Source organism: Cinclus cinclus, chromosome 9, assembly GCF_963662255.1.
Source record: "Cinclus cinclus chromosome 9, bCinCin1.1, whole genome shotgun sequence".
Classification (NCBI taxonomy): Eukaryota; Metazoa; Chordata; class Aves; order Passeriformes; family Cinclidae; genus Cinclus; species Cinclus cinclus.
In genome coordinates this window covers 11,174,726-11,197,666 of record NC_085054.1, presented here as the reverse complement: position 1 = coordinate 11,197,666, position 22,941 = coordinate 11,174,726, and the positions used below count along the sequence as shown (strand labels likewise).

The window sequence follows — 22,941 nt, the reverse complement described above, 5'->3', positions numbered from 1 at the left end:
TGGTCTTGTATGAGCATTTTTACATCTAGCTAGGAACAGTTGCTTTTAACAAATTTCTAGTGGATATATGTTTTGTGAAATCCACTGGATTGAGGAAGTTTCAAAGGAAGATTTTGTTATTGTCTCGATTTTTCTGGATGCCACATCCCAGTGCCTGCACCTCTACAGCACAGCAAGCCTGAGTGTAGAAATGCTAAAGATAATGAAACAGGATATTTCACTCTGAGAGACAGTATCATTGACATGACTATTTGTGTAAGTTAAACAGAGTATTAGTTTTGTAGTCAACATAAAATTCTAATCCCCAGAAAACATAACAGGTGATCTCAAACCTTAAAATCTAATTTCATTTAAATATCTAGATAACATAGGTGCTCAACCTAAGGAAACAATGAAATGCACAGTTACAAATTATAAAACCTGATTAATGTATTCCATATTTAATAACTGCATCATATAATCTTAAATTAATTCATACTTATGTTTACCAAAAAATTTGTCAGAAATGTCTTCTTTGTTCTATTACTTTAACATTATCCTTAAAAAAAATCCAGTGAAGTTAGTTTAGCTTTTTTGGCTAAACAGAAGGAAGTGGGGTTAATTCTTTCCAGTAAAAATTCTGAGATTCAAAAATATATGTATTGATGCTGGTTACAATTCTTTGTTGGGTGTGTAGCTGTTCTAGTGTGTGTGTAGCTGTTCAAATTCTGTACTCTTTATCAGAAAATAATCAACAGATGACTTTTGAAAATTTTACACTTACATCTCGTGAATCAACAGCAGCATACATAATATCCATCCATCCTTTGAAAGTAGCCTAGAAATAAAACAAAGTTTTTTATCTTCCCCATAAAAATTCTTAATATGTACAATAAGTAGGTTACTTATATATCTGGACCTCCACTTTTAATTGAATCACTTCTGAAGTTTTAAACCACACTTGACAACATAGGCATAATAAATATTTCTCATAGTAATATTAGGGGTTTTTTTATAATTTTCTTTTTAGTTATTAAAATAATATTAAAAATCAGGCTCTTACAATCTCAACAATTGAACAGTATGTTTGGAGCTGCAGATGTTTACTTTGCAAATGAAGAATGATCGACTTAGACAGACATTAATGCCAGAGATATTTAGGTAGGGTCTACTAGAATCACTCATGGACACAGCCATTTTGTTAAGTTTGCCACATGAATTGATGGAATCAGTCATATAACTTCTGGACAGAAACCAACATGTGTCTGAATGTTTTTTTCTGTGCCTAAACTGACCTGGTATTTTTAGAAATGTTTTAATCCCACATAGCTAAAAAGAATAGACTGTTCAAAGTAAAAATATAAGTTGGTTCCTAAGGGATTTGTTTTACAGAAGACCAAAAAGTGAACTGTGAAAGAGATGTAATAGACATCTATAAAAATTTGGCAGAGTTCCTATAGAGACTTTTTTCAAGTAAAAAGTAAAAAAGATTTTGCCATCATTGCTCTAAGGTGATTTTAATGGATGCAGGATATCCATTTTCTAAGGAACACCGAAGTTCGTGTGACATGCTAATTGCAAGTGTGAGTGTGCAAACGTTGGCCAGGGTTTCCAAGCTTATTCCCAATTAAGAAAAAAGAGCTAAAGAGGCTGTGAAATGAACAAAGAGCTTCACTCCTGAAGCCATTCAGGAGAGGAACCATCCCAAGGAGCATATTTCAATCTGTGCTTGCCAGAAGTAGATTTGATACTTTGGTGCAGCTGCCAGTTTCCACAGCAGAAACCTTGCACTCTGGAAGCATTCGCATCCATGCATGAATCTTGCAGTTCAATACCAATTACTAAGAATGTGTGCTTCAAGCCAGGCTCCACAGATCTTTCTAGCTCAGTTGGCAATTGCCAGCCATTTGGTTCACTTTGCATAGCAATATTAGGAAAGGATCAGAGTTGGATAAGAGCAATACATACAGAAAAGTGGAGGGAAAATGTTAATGGAGGCAGTCAAATGAAGATGTGACACAATATATGCTTAAAGATCCCTTAATCTCTGTGGGGAAAGTAAAGGTCAGAAGGAATATTTGAAAAGGAAAATTATGAAAAATCAGAATAAAAATAAAAAGAGAGAGAGAGAATGAAAGGTTCACAGCAGTAAAGTAGTCACTGAAGACCTAGAATGTCTGGATGTGTGACAGAGATGATATTCATACACAGCTTCAAGAGAAGCAGTTTTTCTTACACATCTTCAGAGGCAATGGTAGCAACAAGATCTGTAGCCAGAGAATCGGAGTCGTCGTTCAGTACTACTACTCAGCACATAAGAGTCACATTTCCTTTACAGGCAAAACATTTTAACCTAGGTAGTTAATTTTGGAATTAAGGTCATCTAGAGATACTGACCTGCTCTGAGATAGAAGGGACAAGCATACAATTCTTAGATAACTTTGAATATCAGAGCTGTAAAAATCTTTTCACTACCAAAACTGTATGTTGGGTTATAGACAAGTGATTCTACAGAGTTCAATCGTCTAAATGTAATTACATGCTTTCTTGCTTGTGTTTTGGATCATATCCCAGCTATCAGAAGCTCCATTCTAAGCAAGGAACCTGTAAAGAGCTAAGGTCTTTATTTCTTTGACACAAATAAAATATGCTCAGCACCTAGAATAAAGGCAGTTCTGAACACAGTGCATAAGATAAGAAATTGAAGGAGGAATGCAATTTACAGATTTTGTAAAAGTAGAAGTAATTCATGGAATGAATATGCTATGCAATAAAATCCAATACTTCACAAGGATAATACTATAAGTAACCTAATATTTTATTTAGTATACTATAATGACTCTTTAATAAGCATTAAGGAATATGATAATTCTATACTATGCACCACTAAAGAGATTCTTTTATTTTCTACACTTACTATTTTCACATTATTATTATTATTATCATCATCATAAGATTGTATTCCCTGGTCTTGGAAAGGAAAATTACTCTATCATTAACAAAAAAAAATTACAATAAATAATGTAATAGAGTTACATGAGCTGTACATTATTGCTATTAAGAAATTACTCCTCTACTTGATAGTCTTAACTTGACCATTTTTCCTAGATATCTTTATAAAGAGCAAAACCAAAACATATACATTTACTTACTACTTGAAGCAGAGCAAGATATCCAGCTCCTACATTATCAAAGTTTACTTTCACATTCTTCCATCGGGCACTTTGATTGCTTTTTATGAGTTCCACACACTGAGTATAATTGTTGACATCACTGATATCAAACATCTCACCAGTTGTGGTGTTGACACAGTGATAGAATTTTCCAGCAAAAAGATTTACTCCCATGATGCTGAAGATTAGCCAGAATATAAGACATACCAGCAATACATTCATGATAGATGGGATTGCTCCTACAAGGGCATTTACAACCACCTAGTGTACAAATTAGACAAAATAACCACTTAGCTTACAAAAAGAAAATTAAAAATACTTTTAAATACTTTAAAATGTCAAAACAGTGTTATTATAGGATTGACAGTTAAAATATTACAATAAAATTTGTAGTAGAAATTTTAATTAAGGTTTAATAAATTGCTAATAAGATTGCAAAAAGCAAGAAATAAAATGATATGGAAACAAAGACAATGCAAAAGTCTGAAAAAAATCAAAAGGCAAAAGAAAACCTGTTAGTAGCAAGATGGATTCTTAGAATTTGTGTGCTCTAGAGAAAAAGAGAGAAATAAATGTCAAATTCCAGCAACAGAAATTAAAATCTGTAAATAGAAAATAAACCAGAAAAAGCTGAAAGAATGATGATGTGGAAGACTGAATAAAAATGTCTGCATGTAAAATTGTAATTACAATTATTTTATTCTTAGAAACCTTATATAATATATAATGGCATCAGGTTATTTTAGTATCCACATTGAATGCAAAATAACTAAGGATATCATATTTAATCTTTATTAACAGCGTCTGCTCTAAGTCTTGGTTTTAAATTGCCTGGGTCACACTAGTTGCTCTTACACTTATCCTTCTTTTTCTTTTTCATTGGTTGTGTTTTATTCCATTGAGATACTCTGTATGGGCAAGAGGCAGTAAAAGACTAGATGAAATTCTTGGACAAAAGTTTTCTTTTAGTTATTGTGATTCAACTACAAGAAAGCTGCCGATATTCAAACAGTATATTGTAGCAAATCAGTACAGACTGCAGTAGTCTTTTGTGTATGGTTTTGAAAAAGGTAGTACTTTTCATTTCACTGAGATGACCAAAAGTATTCTAGCATCAATAGAACTTTTTCTTATTTATTAGATAGGCACTTAGCATGTTGTTTGGATTGCAAATCAGGTCAAACACAGTGGTGATGGTGATGTGCGCAGGACACACTTCCCTACGCTGGAAGGCATGGCCAGCTCTAGGATAATGGCAGCCTTTCCCAGACAGGAGCTGCATTATTTATCTGGCAAATGAAGACTTACGACTGAACTATAAATATGTATTGCAGCACTGGGGTATTTTGAGGTGAAAGATTAAAAGGAGATTTCTCAATAACATTTTCTTGTTAATTTTTTATGTGTTAATTTTTCAGTAAGTAGCATGGTCTGCTATGTTTTATAATAGGGTTTTTCCAGGGGGGAGTTTGAAATTTTTTTTGTTACTTGGTTTATTTTTGTCAGATTAGCAGAATACGAAAATGACAATCTCCTCAACAGGAACGTTGTAGCTCTCTTCACATTCATATGATGTAAAAAATCTCTAGCTGCGAAAATGATTTCCCATGTCTCCCCTTCTCTACTTCCAAACCTCTCCTTATTTCAGGTGTCTGTTCAAAAAACCTTTCCCTAATACTACAGCATTTACACTGGGATCTTTTTTCTCTAGGCAGGTAGACAGGAAGACACTTTAATTTCAGGTGTGTCACAGTTGTCAGGTTTTTAACCTTTTGGTGGTTTGTTCTGTGTTCTGGCTATTCGTGTTCCATCCTGAACCACTGACAAACTAACATAGAATTGAAGTTAGCTATAGAAACTGAGTAAAAAAATTTCCCAGATAAACTGCAGAAAAAACCTCCAACCGTCTACTGTAAAATTTGTCATGTCCTTTAATTTTTCTAGGTCCACAAATCAATGGAAATTTTAACAGTCAGGAGGCTGGAAAAACAGAACTATGCAGCAGTTTCCAGGCAAATTTAATGAGCTCAAGGTCTAAATTCCAAATGTAAGGTGTACATAGGTCTTGTTTGTAAGGACATGTTGAAAGGCCTTTTTCCACACATTTTTGCATGCCTTCCCGTTTTGGAGTTCTTTGAAGAAAATGTGAGTGTAGCCATTAATACATTAATTTTTGTTTGCAGAAATTTGTTCAGATGCATTAGTTTTATCTCACCCTCATTCCTTCAAATCGTGACAAGGCTCTTAAAGGTCTTAAAGCTCTTAATGTCCGTAGCGATTTAATGGCACCAAGTTCTGAATAGCCCAGAGCATTGGCTATTAAACTAACCAATGAGACCTATCAAATACAGAAAAAAAAATTAAAAATAGTTCTATACGGTTTATTTAAAATGAACAGAAATTCAAGCAACAAATCAACAGCGAGAAGTTGTAGAATGCTACCATTTTCATACTTGCTGGAAAAGCAAGAGGTCTCATAAAGGCATGGTTGAAAAAGGAATATATGTTATTTAAAGTCTATCTATCATGGTTGGATAGTTTAAAAGTCATATGGAAGCATATTGTTGGTGAAGGATAAAATTTTCAGGAATATTGAAAGACAAAATAGCCATAATTTCTGTAACTTCATTAACCTTCCAAACAATTTAAAAATTATGAATACATTAAATTATTTTATTAACTTCTATTAATATTGTGGCTATCTATAAACACTAATACTACAGTAAATATTGTAGTACTAATTACAAATATTTGTTATAAATATTACTTCTAAGTGAAACAGTTCACAGTAACAATAATGAGGATATCTCTGAAATATGTATTGAAAGAAGTGGTACTTTCTCACTTGCCTGGCAAGTCTCTGTTTTTTTTTTTTTTAAATCCTTTAAGTATAGGAAAATATTATGGGACAGATATTAACAGCATCTCATCTTAGATCAATAAAATCTTTATTATCTACAACAGTATAAAGCGCCTGATGCATGTTATTGGGATTTTGTTCTAAGACAATCCACTTAAGTAAGGAGCAATTAATTTGCTTCTCAAATGGAACTGAGCTTTAGACACTGTTAATATGAAAGGAATTGATTTTCTTCCAGAAGTTTTGGAGACAGAGTGGGGAAAAATCATACCTTACTCACATTTTATTAATTTCTACCACCAAAAGCATAGATGACATGTAAATGAACATAGGCATATTTTGGTCTTTAAATCCCTGAAATGTTAATTTCTGTCCCACAGTTTAAAGAGTTCTTCAAAGACTGTGCAGAAATAGGCATTCACTGATAATGGCGGTAAGATCTTTTTTATCCTTAGCCACCCATAATATGTTCCAGAGATAACAAGATATGGAATTTTCTGTATTTTTAATAGAATCTTTATTTATTCACTCAAATCAACAAGATACCCAGGCATAACAATAAACCTTAGTGTAAAGACAGCACATTTTATGAACTAAAACTAAACAATGAAACAAATATTTTAAAAATCTTTCTCTCACTGGAAGAATGAGAAGTCCTATGAAATTAAACTCACATTAATTGCTCCTTCATGTTATACTTTTCTCCCCAGTTTGCACTGTGCCCTACCTATCTTTCACAAACAAGACCCCTTCCAAACTCTCAGGTAGCAGCAGCTCCTGAAAGCCTTCAGTGGCACTGTGTGTACTGGCAGTTTGTAGGTTCTGACTGTAAAATTCTTCAGTCTTGTTTGTGATGCCTAGTTCAGATTATTGACAGATTTCTTACCATGGTGATAGTGCTCTTACACCATAAAATTTCTTTTTCCAAAAGAAACACTTTATCTATTGGAAACAATGTTTTCCTCTGGACAGTTCATATGGGATGCAAAGTTTTGCTTGGAATTCTACAGCTGTTCTGTACTTCTCTGGTGATCTCAGTCTTGTTAACTTGGTCGTCTCATCTGTTCCATCTGTTTTGTTGCTAGTATGTAAGAAAATAAATGTCTCTGCCCACTGATAAATAGATTAATGCATGCAGATGCAGTAATTTTAAGAAGTGAAAATGAACTTAAAATGGTACAAAGATACGTCCCCTAAAATTGAAGGATTCTGCCTCCTCATTTGTGTTTGTCTTCTAATATAACTATCTGTTGCAAACAAAAACCCATTTAGAAGCTTAGCTGTAACAGCCCTGCTCAAGATCTTCAGTCAGGTTAAACAGTAATGATAGAGTCTTAAACTGAGGTAGGCAGATGTACCAAGAGTCATTTGTCACAGTTATAAAGTGACAGAGCTGAAAATTACCATTTCTGAGTCTAATTATTAAAATCTTATTTAATCACAATCAGTGAGAGCAACTATGGCTACTTGTCACAGTAAGACACTCAGGTATGTGAGATATTAAAGGTCAAAGTCCTAAAGGACTATCTGTGTTTACTCTTGAATAATTTTAGAGAATGAAATTAAACAATCTGATTAACTTTAGTCACTTCTAATGAAGAAGGAGACACTGATGTTCTCTGAATCATACCTGTTTAAACTCCCATTTAAAGCAGTGAGAATCTGCTTTTTTATAGAAAGATAACATGAGCTCAAGTGTTTCTTTCAAGTGCTGGTGGTGCTAAAGGAATTGCTGAGTTAGCATTAAACACAGTAAGGCATTTTTTACCTCTTTCTAGAACATTGAAAATAATTCTTCAAAAGTAGAAATTTCCACTCTTAATTATTCATGTTTTTGTTTATAAAATTACAAACAGTAGTAAAAAGTTAGCAACGTAAGATGCTTTACTTAAAATTATGTATATTTAAGTCTGAAATCCTGTTCAGATAACAACATCACTGAGGGTAAACTAGGAAATCATAGAATATGGCATAGAATAATCTGGTTATGTTTAAGATACAATAATAATAATTAAAACATGAGTTGTAGTTTATCTTAAAAATATCAGTTTTTAACAAAATCCTGTGAGAGTGCATCTCTCTATTTCATTAACATCCTCTTAGGAGAACCATTCACGCTGCTTCATTCCAGTGTATATTTTCAGGATAGAGCTAGAGATTAACTGTATAACAAAACTAACTCAGGAAGATTAAAAAAAAAAAAAGAGAAGATCGTCCATTTTGAATTAAGGGCCAATCTAGCTGTTTTGGTTTTTTGTTGTTTTTTTTTTATTATTATTATTCTTATTATTATTTTCCTGTGGGAGTTACAAAAATTGTAATTTTCTATGTAAATATGAAATAAGTATTGATGAGACCAGAATGTATGCAAATATCTCAAGAAATATGGTAGTATGGGCAGAAATTACTATAAATGCACAAATGCCCTGTGATGCTATCTCTCAGTTCCACACTGAGGACATGTATAGGCAATGAACTGGGTCAGATAATGTGTGAGGCAAGAGACCAAAATATTCTGGGAGCAAAACCAGCTTTGATCCCTTCTGACAACATAAGCAAGGCCTTTGCACAGAAGTGTATCACAGCTGGGAAGGCAGCCAAGAAGCCTTGTACTCTCCTCTATCATAAACCCTGCCAAGTCATAGCTGATTTAGTTATTGCAGATTGTCAGTCCATTAAAACCAATTATTTCTTAAATCAAATAGCCACTGTCTTTCTGTTTTTACTAGAAATTATTACAGGATAGTTTTCAGTGAGAGAGTTCTGAGAACTTAGATGAAATCTGGACCAAATTAATAGTTTCATTTGAAAAGCTGCAGTGTTCAAAGAAGAAACTTGAACAATGAACTATCTTATTTTCTAAGGAATAAGGTAGCAGGATCAGAGTCCATTAATAATAGCGTGCTAAAAACTAGGTTTTTCCTCATAAATTCTCAAGTTTGATACATCCTTTGTATGAAAATATTAACCATGAAGAATAGACAAAGTGATAGGCAGCCGTCCTTTCCTTTTGGCCTATGAATGGACTTTAAACAACACCTCCAAATCACTGCAGGCCATTACAAATACAGTATAACTATAAAATGGGAATTATTTTTGCACATTTATAATATTAATGTAGTACTAATAAATTTTACAGTACAGAAACTTTATCACAGTGAATTTTACAAAATTAATTTGTACTTACATCAACAATCAGGAAGTCCAGCCAGCACCAAGCATTAGTAAAATATATTTGAAAACCATATGCTACCCATTTTAAAAGCATTTCCAAAATGAAAATATACGTAAAAACTTTGTCAGCATATTCCAGCATGGTCTTGATAGTTTTGCGTTGTTCGATATATATATCTTCAAATGCCTGTGAAAATATATTCAGGTATTACTACTGTTTCATAGAATATGCGTGACTAAATTAAGGAATAAAGAATAAAAAATAATTAGAGCAGAGCTAATATCCCCCCTTATTTTTCTTAAGTCTCTTATTCTATGTTTTCCATCGTTGACCATACTACTAATTGGAACAAGAGTACATGTCTGGAGTTTAAAAAAAAAATAAAATTATATTTTACTAATGAATGAAGAAAGAAACTCACAGCATGATTTTTTTATCCTCTGTGGCATTAAGGAACATTCACATAGACACAACCCCCCCTTTTCTTATATATCTGTTCCCAATATTTATATTGCTTTCTAGAAAGCAATATAAAGTTAGATAAAACTTATATCTAAAAAATCAAATTAAAAAGCAATTTATTTGCTAGAATGTACAAGTATGTGCATTGATATTGTAGCAAGTGTTCAGCTTGAGTAAAGCTGGAAAGGTGGCTAATGCAAATCTTTTTGGATGGTGGTTGTTATGTTTAGTTTGCTACTGCACTCTTCAATATCTCCTGCCTTCAAAATAGGAATAGAATGAAGTAATTATTCCATTTTTTAGTATGGTCTTTCAGAAGCAAAATTCAAAAAGTGGATCAGCCTAGGAGGAATTAAACACTTAAACCCATATATTTAGCTATATATTCACAGTTAACAATAGTCCTTTATGTTCAAATATCTTGACAAGCATGCTGAAAAGTTTGAGTAACTATATTGTCTTAAAGAAAATGGCACCATTTTATAGCAGCAAGACAAAAGCGTGACTAAAAAAGTGCATATGAAATGTATCAAACTTTTTCAAGTTTGGGTCAAGCTTGATTCCATCCTGGAATGATGAAATGCAGGGAGTTTTATATAGCTCTATGCAAAGAAGTCTTCCTGAAGCAAATTTGATTTTTGCTGTTGCTCCTAAGAGATAACAAAATATTTCAGCATCTGCAATTTTGTTCTACTTACTAGTGCTCCACTGCTGAGGAGAATCATGAATACAATGAAAGTCTCAAACCAGTTGTGTTCAACTATGCTGTAGCAGGTTTTTCTAAGATTCCACCAAGTTTTTCCTTTGCCATCTTCTATACTTACTTGACAACATGGAAATTTCTGCACGCAACCTGCATTAGATTAAGATATGTTAGTATCCAAAAGCCAATTACTTCAAAGTCAATATTTACTGTGCTGTATATTTTTACTGGCTTTTACTAATTTTATATGATTTGTAAAAAGTAATCACTAGAGTGCTGAATAGGCTATCACATCACACAGGATGATGAATATCTGAATTAAGAAAACTGGAGAGAAACTAGACAATAATATACTTAATTATGAAAGAAGTCAATCCAAAAAACATTGGGATTTTTGACTGTTGGCATGCAACTGTTCTATTTGTTGATGGAGTCACACACAAAAAAACTTATTTCTTCCAAATTTCAAGGGCCCTTTCAAACAGCTGAAAAGCATTTTACCAATATAAAAGTTAAGGAAGTTTCATAGTCGCAAGTTGTATGCAGTGGCCAGATATATATGAAGTTACTCAAAGCTCAGGGAAACCTTGTTTTTTCATCTGATTTCCAGCATTCTGGGCTAAAAATATTTTCTTTTGATTTTTTAGGACATGAAGGTACACCATATTGGAAACCCTCAAGAGCCTAAATATGCCTTGTAACAATGTCATTTTAGCAATACATCTCTTAAGTCAACAGTTATTGAACAACCTTCAGTAAAACAGGCTTCTGGTTCAAGAGCTTCTTCACTTTCAATTTCTGCTTGCTCGCCCTCTCCAGGAGGAGCAATATCAACAGTGCTGCCTTCTGATGAGCTTGATGCATTTAGTTTCTGTAAGTAAAGTTCCACAGAACAATTTTTCTCATTAGATACATATTCTATAAAAAATGGTACTGAATCAAGTCATGGCAGTCTAACTTTTAAAGCATGGCAAATTTATGAATACGCATCATTAAAAGTAAAACCACAGTAATGACGTAGATTTTATAGTTCTGTTTCCCACTTTATCTTCTCATAGGGAGCAATTACATATAATTTGGCTACTAACCTTATCTATGTATATGACTGGTGAAATATTCTTAGTATTAATGCTGGAGAGCTAGCACGCACCACACTCTCAAGTTATTCAATTTTCTTTACCATTTTACTGGATTACTTTGAAAATATGTTTTAGTTTTCCCAGCAAAATGAACTAACACAAATCTGCTTATATATCTTCTTGTCCACCACATACGATACTTTCACAAAAATACATGTTATCTGGATTAAAAAGTTGTAAATTTAACAACATTTAATGGAAAATTTCTGCGCAATTTAACTTTTGCAGAAAACACAAATCACCAGAGCTGAAACATCTTGTTTGCAATCTGGTCTCCTGTGTTTATTGAGAGACCTCCTGATGTACTTTCCATCCCAAATTCTTCTACCATTTTACTGCTTTTTTTATGCAGTGGAATACTATAGTCCTTACTACTTACAAGCACTTCTAGATCTGAAAACTGCAAGAACTGAAGAGCAATAGAAAATAACTCAAATTAATAAAATTTTTACCAAGCACATTAAAAATCTGATCAGGTCATACAGTTTGTCAGTCACACAAGACTGCCCATAATTTTGCACATTTGAGAAAGCACAGTTTGAAGGGAATATCCTACTAAAGATGCAAACAACAAATACAGTAATCAGACATAGTATTTGTAACTTGTTTGACAGCACTGTTGTAATTTTTTCATCCAAACTACTTTCCCTTTTACTATGAAATAAGGCTTGTAATCACAAATTAACATTAAAGAAATCGTGGCAGTGAAATTCTTCTGATTTATCACACATAGCAGTTGTACATAGGAATTTCACAAGGGATGCAGACTGCACCTCTCACTTAAATACTTTAAATTGTACATATACTGATGTAACAAAAGGGCATTCCAGCACAGAGTAGATTTGTGCTTTTAGCTAAGCTGAACTGATGATGTCCTTTGACCTTTGGAGGAAGGTCATGTTTAGAAAGTATGAAGACATTTCTATACAATTTTGTTGAGAGAGTGCTTAATATCAACTACTTTTCACACTTAATTTTCAAAATAGTGACATTTTTAGAATATAAAAATCCCCTACTGTTCAGATTTTACAACAAATAATAAACAGTAACTTGTTTCTTGAGAGGCATTTCCATGTATTCTGTTCTTCAGGGACAGAAGAATCTTTCTGCTGAAAATTAAAACTAGTTATTTAACTCTTCAGTTGAAACTCAGTCTCTTCAGGAAAATGTATTGGCAGCTAAGGGCTTTTCTGCCAGAAATGAAGTAAGTGGCACATATATCTTAATAAAGCTTTGTAAAGAATTATTTCCTCAAATTTAACTTTTACATGATACGAAGTCTTAAACAAATATCGTGTTAAATGATGGATAATTTCAGGGATAATTTTCAAGAAGCTACCTTTTGTATACCCAATATGTAGTCAATGTAGGGTCTTTCAGACCTCAGGTCCCATGGTTGTTACTGCATTGTGACCAAAAATATCATGTTTCACTTCTCATACTGCACTCCCCCTATGATTTCCAAAATTTATATATGTAAAATAGTTACAGCCATGTTGCCTCTACATGAAATAATTTTATCACTGGTCATGTAAATCTATGTGTCTGAGATAAAATACCATGTATCTCATTCTGAGAATATTTTAAATTTCACTTTCTCTGTTACATTTACAACCAAAATACCCAGTAATGTACATTATATTAAACATTATTAGTGCACTTAATTATCCATACATAAGGCTGTCTCTTAAAAAAAAAGTACTTGTGAATTAACTCTCTTATTTTTAATTGAAATACCAAGAAATAAGAAACCTTCCATTGAAATGACAGGCAGTTTCTTCACTAAATAAAATCCAAATATTGTAAAAATAATTTTCTGTCATATTCAACTTAGAAAAAGTAAAACTAATTCATAGTCTGATCCATCATCATTAAATAAATTAATATGACTTAATAGTAGCAAGATAAAGGTTCATAGTAAGCATCCATTATAAATCTATGAGTGCAAATTAAAAGGCAGTCAAATTTTTAACTTTGTCTTCCCATGTAAACACTGCTGCAGATAGTTCTGTCAGCAAAGTTACTAAAAGCCAAGTGACAGAAGTGCAATTTATAACCAGTACAAACAAAAACTACTATAATTCTTTTCAGTAATTTTCACATAAAGCATTCTCTTCATTATTTTTCATATAATCTCAAACAACTGTGTTATTAAGAGAAAATCCTCATTACTTAATAAAACTCCTCTTCTTTTCTTCAAGACCCTAAATTAGGAAAGAACCAATACATTTTAAATAAGGTGACATTAATTATATTCTTTCCAGCAATAAAGCTAATCAAAGTAATAGGAAGCTCGAGATACATGATGGATTAGCACAATCTTCTTATCAGCTCATAAATGTGATTATCAGCCTCTAGAACACACCATGCCCTGTAAATATTTATTTGAATCTTCAATGATAACACATTTTCCTTTATAAGGAAACATTTGAAAGCAATTGCTTATGATGCAGCATTCTCAAGGCCTGAATCAGCAAAACAACATGCTTGACTAGAGCAGAAGCCTGAGCAGTACTGTGGAAATCACACACAAAAATAAAAGAAACAATCAGACTACCTCAGTGGGATTATATTTTTTCTGAAAACAGTATTATAAATGTTATTGTGCAGCATTTAAAAGTGCTTCATTACCCACCCAAATACATTGTTAATGTTTGTATAATCGGCCTCCATAATGTTCTTTCAGAGCAGTGCATCTCTTATCAACAGCTTCGATCATTAAAACAAGCTTTGACCAATAGCGTGTTAATGTGCCCATTTACAAGAAAATGCATTCACTTAAGACCCAGTCTTGCTCTCATTTGATTCTATTCCAGATTTCAATAAGAGCAAGAGCAGGCTACTGAAGTTTTAAGCTTTACAAACGGCTTCATGATTCAAGTGACAGTAAAATAAAAGGATTCAGCCATTACAAATTGCCTTTAGTAATTCTGCCACGTGGTTTTATCCTTTCAGTCTTGAAAGCTGCACTGCAATTGAGTGAAAAATATAAAATAATGGAGATTGATGATTCCGAAGTGATTCTAAACTAGCTTTAAAATCTCAGATCTTATGATATTTGACTTTTATATTCTGTTAAGAATGTAATTTTTAAATCTTTTTCTTTAGAGTTTTATTTGGTGTTTAAAGCATATCTTGGTTTAAAATTTATTCATTAAAATCTGAGAATTTTCAGAATACCCACCAGTATTAAATTTTTTTGCACCTCTGGGCAATTTAGGCCTCAATATAATGTAGGTAGATCATGCTACACTATAATCAAGGGTATAAAATGAACCAACCACTTGGTGATCCTTTTGATGCCGGTGAAACTCCGTCTGAAGGAAACAGCTTTTGGTCCTGCTACAGACCGAAATCTCAGTGCTCTCCAAATTTCGATGCTCAGTTTTACTAGAATAATTTAACCACCTTTGTTTCATATAACTTTGGCTTTATGCAATAATTGCTGTCGTTATTCCTGAAGGCTATGCCAATTACTCATCAATGGTGGGCATGTTTGCATATAATGAAAAAATGTCCCTAGGATAAACAGACACATGTGCAGTTTTATAAAAATGATGCTGACTACTCCGTAGTCTTTCTAATTTACACAAGCAAGTCCCCCAATTCATTTATGGAACACTATCATGAAACACATTCCAAATACCACTATTTATAAAGGGGTTTAAGAAAAGAGGAGTTGTAAAATGTTTAGCTTTTGAGAGTTCTTTAAGGAGAGTTATTTGCTAGGTATAATTTTAGCAATTATGAAACTGTTTGCTTTGCTTCCAGTTTATAAAACTCAAGATATGCACTGTCCAAATGAATATAGAGTGGAGTTTGTAACATCTTGAAGATTTGAATTATAGTGCATTGTAGACTTAAAAGAATAACTGTAATTTATACAGTAGCTACTGTAGCTACTGCAATAATTCAAATGTTATTCATTAAGGAGTTGAACTCATGGCAGTAATTATTTCAAAATCACTTAACATATTTCATTAAGTATTTACATTTATAAGGGCTGAATCAAAAAGGGTTGTTTTTATTTTTTAAAAACTATGCATGCTCCCTTTTTCTTTGGCTTCTTTAGCATAAAACATTCCAGTACTTTCATGATCCATACTTCAAAACCTGAAGAGCATGCAGTTATTGCTAAATACTGTATTTAAATATTCAGAAAAACCATTAGCAGAGTTAAAAAATGTATGTTGGGTTTGCCAGTCCCACCTGACCATGCTGTGATGTGAGTCCCATGACTCAGCAGAGAGCAGCTGTGCATGTTTCTACTCTTGCAATGGATAGGGAAGGTACATAGCTGAATAGCATGCAGGCCAGTCAAATCCATTAAAAAGTGATTATATATATATATACATATATATGTATAACTTGCTTAGGTAACCTGTGTGAAAGTGGTGACACGTTGCTCTACCTGGTTAAAAAGCACCAGAGCTGCATTCTTGATTGCTCCAGCTTCGTTTTACCCCTGTCAGAAGTAAGAATGGTAGGTAGTGAAGTTCAAGACACAGGATCACTAGTTTTTCTCTTTTTGGAATCTCTAATTCAAACATGGCTTTAACACAGTTAAAACATAATTATGAAATATTTTATTATTAGCTGGAAAAAGGGAAATACATACCACCTGAAATGTTCAACAAACTTTTCTACAGAACATGTTAGTTTATTTTAGAGAAATTAGAAATATAGAAGCTAGAACTAGTAATCTGCACACAAAGATTGTTATTAATAAACAAAAATGGAATTAATAGAATTAACAAATACATGGTTAGCAGATCTGGAAACTATTATTGTATTTATATAGTCCTTAACGCTTATTAATTAAAATTTTAAGGGTTTTTTTTCTTTGTTTCATGTCCTAGTCTTTAACTGACTATGCAGTTATCTCTTTTATTTGAAAAATATGTACATACAGGAAGCAAAATATTTTGAGGATGTATGCCTTCCCATTCCTCCTTCATCCTCTAATAAGGGTAGAACTCCTAGATCTTGATGAAAATAAAGATATTTAATTTCGCTTCAACTTAAATGTGATGAATTATCACATTGGGTAAGTTTTGAGTTTAGATTTAGTATGCTGTACACTTCTGAATCTATAATCTTTTTCTCATTGTTTCAAAAGAGGATTGCATCAGTGTTTGGACAGGGGAGCATCAGTATCCAGAGAAATGGCTTAAATCATTAACCACAGCTAGTCTGTAACTTAAGTAATTTGTCACTTCTGAAGATAGTGGTGAGTTTTAGAAAAAAAATATTAGATTTTTGGACATTTTAAACATTATAAAAAAAAAACTCCAACAAATTGATGAAATCCTGCTGAATCTGTTTTGGCTAAGACATTTATTGGAGCCCAATAAAAATGCATATTTTTTGGGAATGCAATAACTCTGTTTTTGTGTTTTTCACTTCATCTAGACACAAAGGCCATGATGAAGCCAATCAGAAAACTGAATGTATTAACTCTTTTTAAAATCCAGTAGATTGGATGATGAAGGATGTTTTTAATTTTATCAAAATCATGTGTTATGATTATCAAAAGTCAATTGAGTAGCCTTTTTTCTCCAATCTGAATTTATATTTACTGTACATACACTGTAGATAGAAAGGTTTTTGGAATTGTGAATGACTGAGGCCTACAGGTATATGCATTTCTTTGGTTGTAAAATAAGTTTTCCATAACTGAGAAATATATTTGAAATTATTTTCCAGTGTTGAAATGCAAAACGGTATTTATAAAGTTGCCAATCATCTATAACAAACAGTTGTTAAGTGGTATACAATATACAATAGTTAGGAGTCTTGTGTTTGGTAAGATTAACATAGTTACTCATTTCACAATAGAAACAACATCCACATGCTAATGTTAAAACCCAAATTATCCTCTTTGGCTATTTCTAATTTTTTTATCTTCAAAGCTAATGTTCTTGAATAGCTTTTCTTCAGAGCAGAAGTCTGTTTCTTTTCTGATGATTATCTCATTGGGTATTGCACCTCTCTTTTCTGATTATTAAAAAGATCCTCCTTCAAAGTATCAATAAAATGTTCACTTCTTGCAGGTACTTTCAGCCAATTATTACTCTAAAGCAGTGAGTAACTTTATAATCTAACAAGTGTTACCATTCTGTTTCATCCAAAAAGAGATTTCCTCAGATTTCTAGTGTTATGTATTAGAAAGATCATTTTTGGGTCTGGATTTTGCAAGTAGGTTCCAGAACAGTTTTTGGCAGATTTTGGAAGTTATTTACTAGCAACCTAATTGGAAATTGTTTCCATGAAATCATGAAAGGGGAAAAAATAAAAAAAAAAAAAAAAAGAAAAAGAAAAAGAAAAGAGCTAGTCTTTAAAGAGAAGTTTGATGGCTAGTTATCTTCTAATACAGTGTATCTGATTTTAAAAATAGGGAATATCACAATTTGTTCCTCACTCACCCACAATTACAATGTCTCTAGTAATTACCTGCTCCTAGTATATTCCTCAGAGAAACACAGGCTATGACCCACTTCTAGCATGACAGACTTCAATCATTCTGCTCTTAACATCAGTGGCAGTAAGACACCAGAAAAAAGATTCATTTTACAGTTCCTGTGCAGATCTAGCTTCCCACAGCTCTGTGGTTAAATAAAATGTTATTATAGGGGATACTTCCTCAGGGTATTTTAAGTGCTAAGTGCTGCTGCAGTTAGGGCAGGGAAAGTTCTGTCCCATCTCTTACCCCTCCTGTTGCAGCCCAGGCCTTCTAGCAGGAATGTTTTCTCAGTGGGACCCCTTGAGAGGCAAAACAAAGCAAGTGATGGTGTACTGTTCTAGAGAGGTAACTTAAACCAATGTACTCTTTATCTTCCTTGAAAGACAATCAGAAGGCAGCAAAAGATTCAACAGTACTGTTGACTTGGTAGTAGAAAATTGGGAAACTTCACGAATTCCTGTCACATGCCAGAACTTCTGTTCGTATATTCCAAAAGTCAGTGGATTTTTATACACACAATAAAATAACCCCACTTTATTCTTTCCATAGAAAGCATCCAGAAGAAATTGAATAAGGAATCCAGAGCAGGAAGGGAAATTAATATAGAATTCACAATTTTCAGGATACTGTCTGATTAGATACTGTACACAATATGCATACTTGCACTGTATGAATACATGTCACTCACTTAAACAATAAACAGTTGTGTGTGAGCAGAACTTGATGGAAATATCATTGCTCCAGTTTCCCAATGGTATTGACTACTACAATCTATGAAAATGGTGAAGCAGCATGGAAGTCCTAAACCCATTTTAACTCCACTGAAAATGCCTCCACAATTTCTTAATATAAACACCATCCATCATTTACTGCTGGATTTCCCATAGCCACCTGCAATTTTCCACTGTCAAATTGCTTATTAATTGGTTTCTCTTCCTGAAGACATATAGGTACCAGTCCATTAAAAAAGGGGTAACATCCCTTTTGATTTATTACCGTCCAGAAACTTCAGGATGGAGATAGAAGATAAAGGCATGATGCCTGAACCAGGCAAAACTGAGCTTGAACAAGTCACCTTGAAATTGGTATTCAGAACTTGTCAGCACATCAAGAAGGGCTTTTACTCCATTTTCTATGGGGTGTACATACATCACATATACACCTGGAAAGCAGAGGAGTTTCTACCTTTGCATTGCATTTAGTTTTTTTCTCAGCTGTTCTGATAGAATATATGGCAGTACATTGTAAATGGAGCCATTCAGTCTACCTTACAGGAGAAACAAAGCAATGATACCTATGGCACAACCAGTGACCTGTCTTCTCCGAGGCAGAGAAAGTGGCAAAGACTGCCAGGGGATCACTAGCCAGGTGTGGATGGCAACTTCCCAAGTTTCTTTGGTGGAGAGGCTAACATGTAATGTAACCACAAATTCAGTATCTGCACAGCCACCCAACTTCCTGATGCATATTACAAACCTCTTAAAAAGTAACATATTCAGGAAATTTTTAGGCTTGTAACTTGATGGAGTAAATAGGAAGGCACTCATAATTGTATTTATCAAAGTTAGCCACACAGACAGAAAATATATAGTGTACTGTAATTTTTAAAAACATCAGAATGTGTGAAAGGACATAGAAGACTTTGCTAAAGGTTCATTGGAAATGAAAACCAACTTTTATTAGATCGGCTTATAAGAAAAATACTTAACTCCGAGATCCAGAATCACTCTGAATGTTTTGAGGGTTTTTTAATACTAAGTGATCTCTTAATTTACACTTCTTTACACTTCCTGTATCTCTTATATTCTGAATTTACCATGGATAAGCACTACTGTTATATTGTCTTATACATCTGCATTGAAGCTGTTTGTCTCATAACTGAGCAACTCAGATGATAGAATATCTTGCTCTTCATCTTGCAATTGTTACACAGAGCAGCATTTTTTGCAGCTGCAAATAAACACACACTCTTGATGTTCTTTAGCAAAAACCCCACACCATGATTAACTGGATCATGGCTATGCGTTAATGTAATGTGGTGTAGTTTGATACTGCTGAGGAATACATCATTATTGCAAATATGCCAGATATACAGCTAAGATAAAGTCATGAACACAAGACTTTTTTACAGGAGAACTTCATTGGTAAACAAACCCTTTTGGATTAATGAGTTATTACATAACATCACAAATTGTAATCTAATTGAAAATAACTTTATCCATGGTTCCTGATCCCTTAAACTTCAAAGTTCCTAAATTTCTAATTAATAAAATTAGATTCTGCTAATGCATTTATTAGCTTGTCATGGGTCACTACCCCAGTACAGAGTTTTCCTTGAATACCATTAACACCTGTTCATGATCACTTCTTGTAGTTGAGCAACTTAGATTTTGAAACACATGGCACTGGTTTTTTAGACCAACTTCTGTTGCTTTGCACAGATAATAGCAGCATAAAGCCTTCAAGTAAGCTGTTTCTGCATGCATCTATATTACAAGGTCATTCTGCTCTCCAGGATAACTCAAGCTGCTGCTTTACCATGACATTCACCATTTATTTCATATCCTCTGAATCCAAAGTCTGTACAAATATTACTCACAGAACCTTTTAGATAATCTAGAATACATTACTGATCTTTCATGTCTCAGGATGAATTTTTAGAACTGCCCTAAATACTGAAAGGAATATTTTTCCTCCACTTATGTTTGCTTTGGTTTGCAAAGCTCCTTAATTGCTCCTTAGCCTTCTGCCCTTATTCCATAAATTCTTATAACATGTAGGTACTACAGAAATAATGCTTTATCAAGTGTTTACTACTCCTAAAAACTCATAAAACTGTGAAAGAAATAATCATCTTTAAAATCAAATATCTTCCAAATTTTAATAAAATACTAAAAATGTAAACTCTAAGGATCCTTTACTATACCAATATATACATTTTTTTCTTGAATGGTAATACATAAAATTCTAAAACATAAAATACATGTACATGGGATATTACAGTTTAAAAAAAAATTCTAAATATGTAATTGAAACATGTAAATGTATGACTACAATTTAATAGTTAAGGTACGAAAAATCCTACCTGTTTGCTTTCTTCCATATCAGATTCGCTGCTAAATTCTTCTGTATTTAAATTTTCAAAATCTGATTCTCCAAGTGCAATGGGCACTGTCACAGTGAGGCCTGGGTTGTTTATGAATGACATGTAATCGTTTTCATCAATTACATATTTTTCCACACTGCTGCCTGTGCCTACACCACTGGTGGTTCCATTCCCATCTTTAAGATAATTCAGATCTTTGCTTATTTCAATGGCAGTGTGATTGGAAATGCAGCTGTCTTTCTTGTTGTTTAGCTCTTCAAGTGCTTTGATTTCCTCTAAAGATTTCTGCTTTCTAACGAAGGCTTTTCGGATGAACTCCTGAATCTTTTTTTTAACATAATCTATGCCCTTCTGAATCCTTGCTACAGCAATCTGGAGATTGTTCATTTCATTATCATCATCTGTAGCAGCGAGGTTGTCTGAACTAAATGAACTCAGCAGCAAGGCCAGAAAAAGATTCAATACCTAAAAGATGAGAGAATACAGCTTTATAGTAAATGCAGTAATATCAGATGTGTTAAATTTGGCAGTTTTACTTGGTGATCTCAAAGTACTTTTCCAATGTAAATGATTCTGTGATTCTAAAAAATCAGTAGAACAGGTTGCAGATCGTAAATAACTTTTTGGGGCTCTGCCCATTTTTGTTGGTAAAATGTCAAGATTGCACGGTCAGGTAAATGACTAACATACAAACATTTTAAATTCTATTTTATAAAAATGTAAGTACTGTCAAAAATATCACTAAAGGAAGAGAATTTTGACAGGAAATTTTGACTGAAAATTTTCACAGTAAAATAAACTTAAAAATAAAATAAAAGCGTAAATAGTGCATCCCTTTCATAACACTTTTTTCTAGGAAGTTCTCAGCAATTCAATATTTTCCAGTTGAAATTTTGCATTTTAACTTATCAGCTTGAATTTAAGCTTTTCTATAAAGTTTTCTTTTACAATCTTGAGTTAGAAGCTTTTTAACATGTTTTTAAGCTGGATGGCAAATCACTCAGGGATTCATTCTCATTTTTTACACGTAAACAAGCAAAAAAGTTCAGTACTAAAAATTAAACACCACCTCTAAATTAGCTGCAGCACTCCTATTATAGGATGTTGGATTTGACATTTTAGTTTCCTTCTGAAGGCTTGTACCCATAGTAAGGATACTTCAGTGTATAGAAATGTGCAAAAAATAGGAAAATGGATACTTCATATGTTTTTACGCAAGATTTGGCATATTCAGATTAATTTTTAAATTCTAAACAGAAGGATGACAAGCATTTTCATTGCCTAGCTGTAAGTCCTGCACATCTGCATCAGAGTTAACGTTAAAAGAATGTTCATCACGTACCACTAGGTTTCCAATCACCATGACCAGCATGAAAACAATAAGGCACATGGTTTGGCCTGCAACCTCCATACAGTCCCACATGGTTTCTATCCATTCTCCACACAGCACTCGGAACACAATCAGGAAAGAGTGGAAAAAGTCATGCATGTGCCATCGAGGAAGTTCACAGTCACTGGAGATCTTGCAGACACATTCCTTGTAGCTTTTCCCAAACAGCTGCATCCCAACCACAGCGAAAATGAACACAATGATGGCCAGCACCAGGGTCAGATTCCCCAGAGCCCCCACTGAGTTGCCAATAATCTTAATCAGCATATTTAGGGTTGGCCAAGATTTTGCCAATTTGAAAACTCGAAGCTGTAAAACAAAAATGGAGATAACCATTAGTGTTAGTTACAAAAAAGAAGGGAGGTCTGAGTTTTTTAGCAAAGCATATCAATTTCTGTAGATTAATTTGTTCTTCAGTAGTATCACATTATTATTTTAATGCAAAGCAGGGAACATGGAATATTTTTCAAAAATGCATTGTTTATAATTTC

General features: G+C 33.3%; 1 protein-coding gene across 12 annotated transcripts in view; it reads right to left on the bottom strand.

Annotated features, from left to right (window-relative positions):
- LOC134047227 (sodium channel protein type 2 subunit alpha-like) overlaps nucleotides 1-22,941 on the bottom strand; it is a 51,662-nt gene that overhangs the window by 5,777 nt on the left and 22,944 nt on the right. For all 12 annotated transcript variants that reach the window (XM_062498235.1, XM_062498234.1, XM_062498238.1 and 9 more), the window contains 8 exons: nucleotides 22,403-22,759; nucleotides 21,040-21,525; nucleotides 11,103-11,223; nucleotides 10,348-10,502; nucleotides 9,200-9,373; nucleotides 5,368-5,490; nucleotides 3,132-3,413; nucleotides 764-817 (listed from right to left, as the gene is read on the bottom strand). In XM_062498235.1, coding sequence (XP_062354219.1) covers nucleotides 764-817; nucleotides 3,132-3,413; nucleotides 5,368-5,490; nucleotides 9,200-9,373; nucleotides 10,348-10,502; nucleotides 11,103-11,223; nucleotides 21,040-21,525; nucleotides 22,403-22,759 — 1,752 coding nt within the window. The remainder of the gene's footprint in view (nucleotides 1-763; nucleotides 818-3,131; nucleotides 3,414-5,367; nucleotides 5,491-9,199; nucleotides 9,374-10,347; nucleotides 10,503-11,102; nucleotides 11,224-21,039; nucleotides 21,526-22,402; nucleotides 22,760-22,941) is intronic.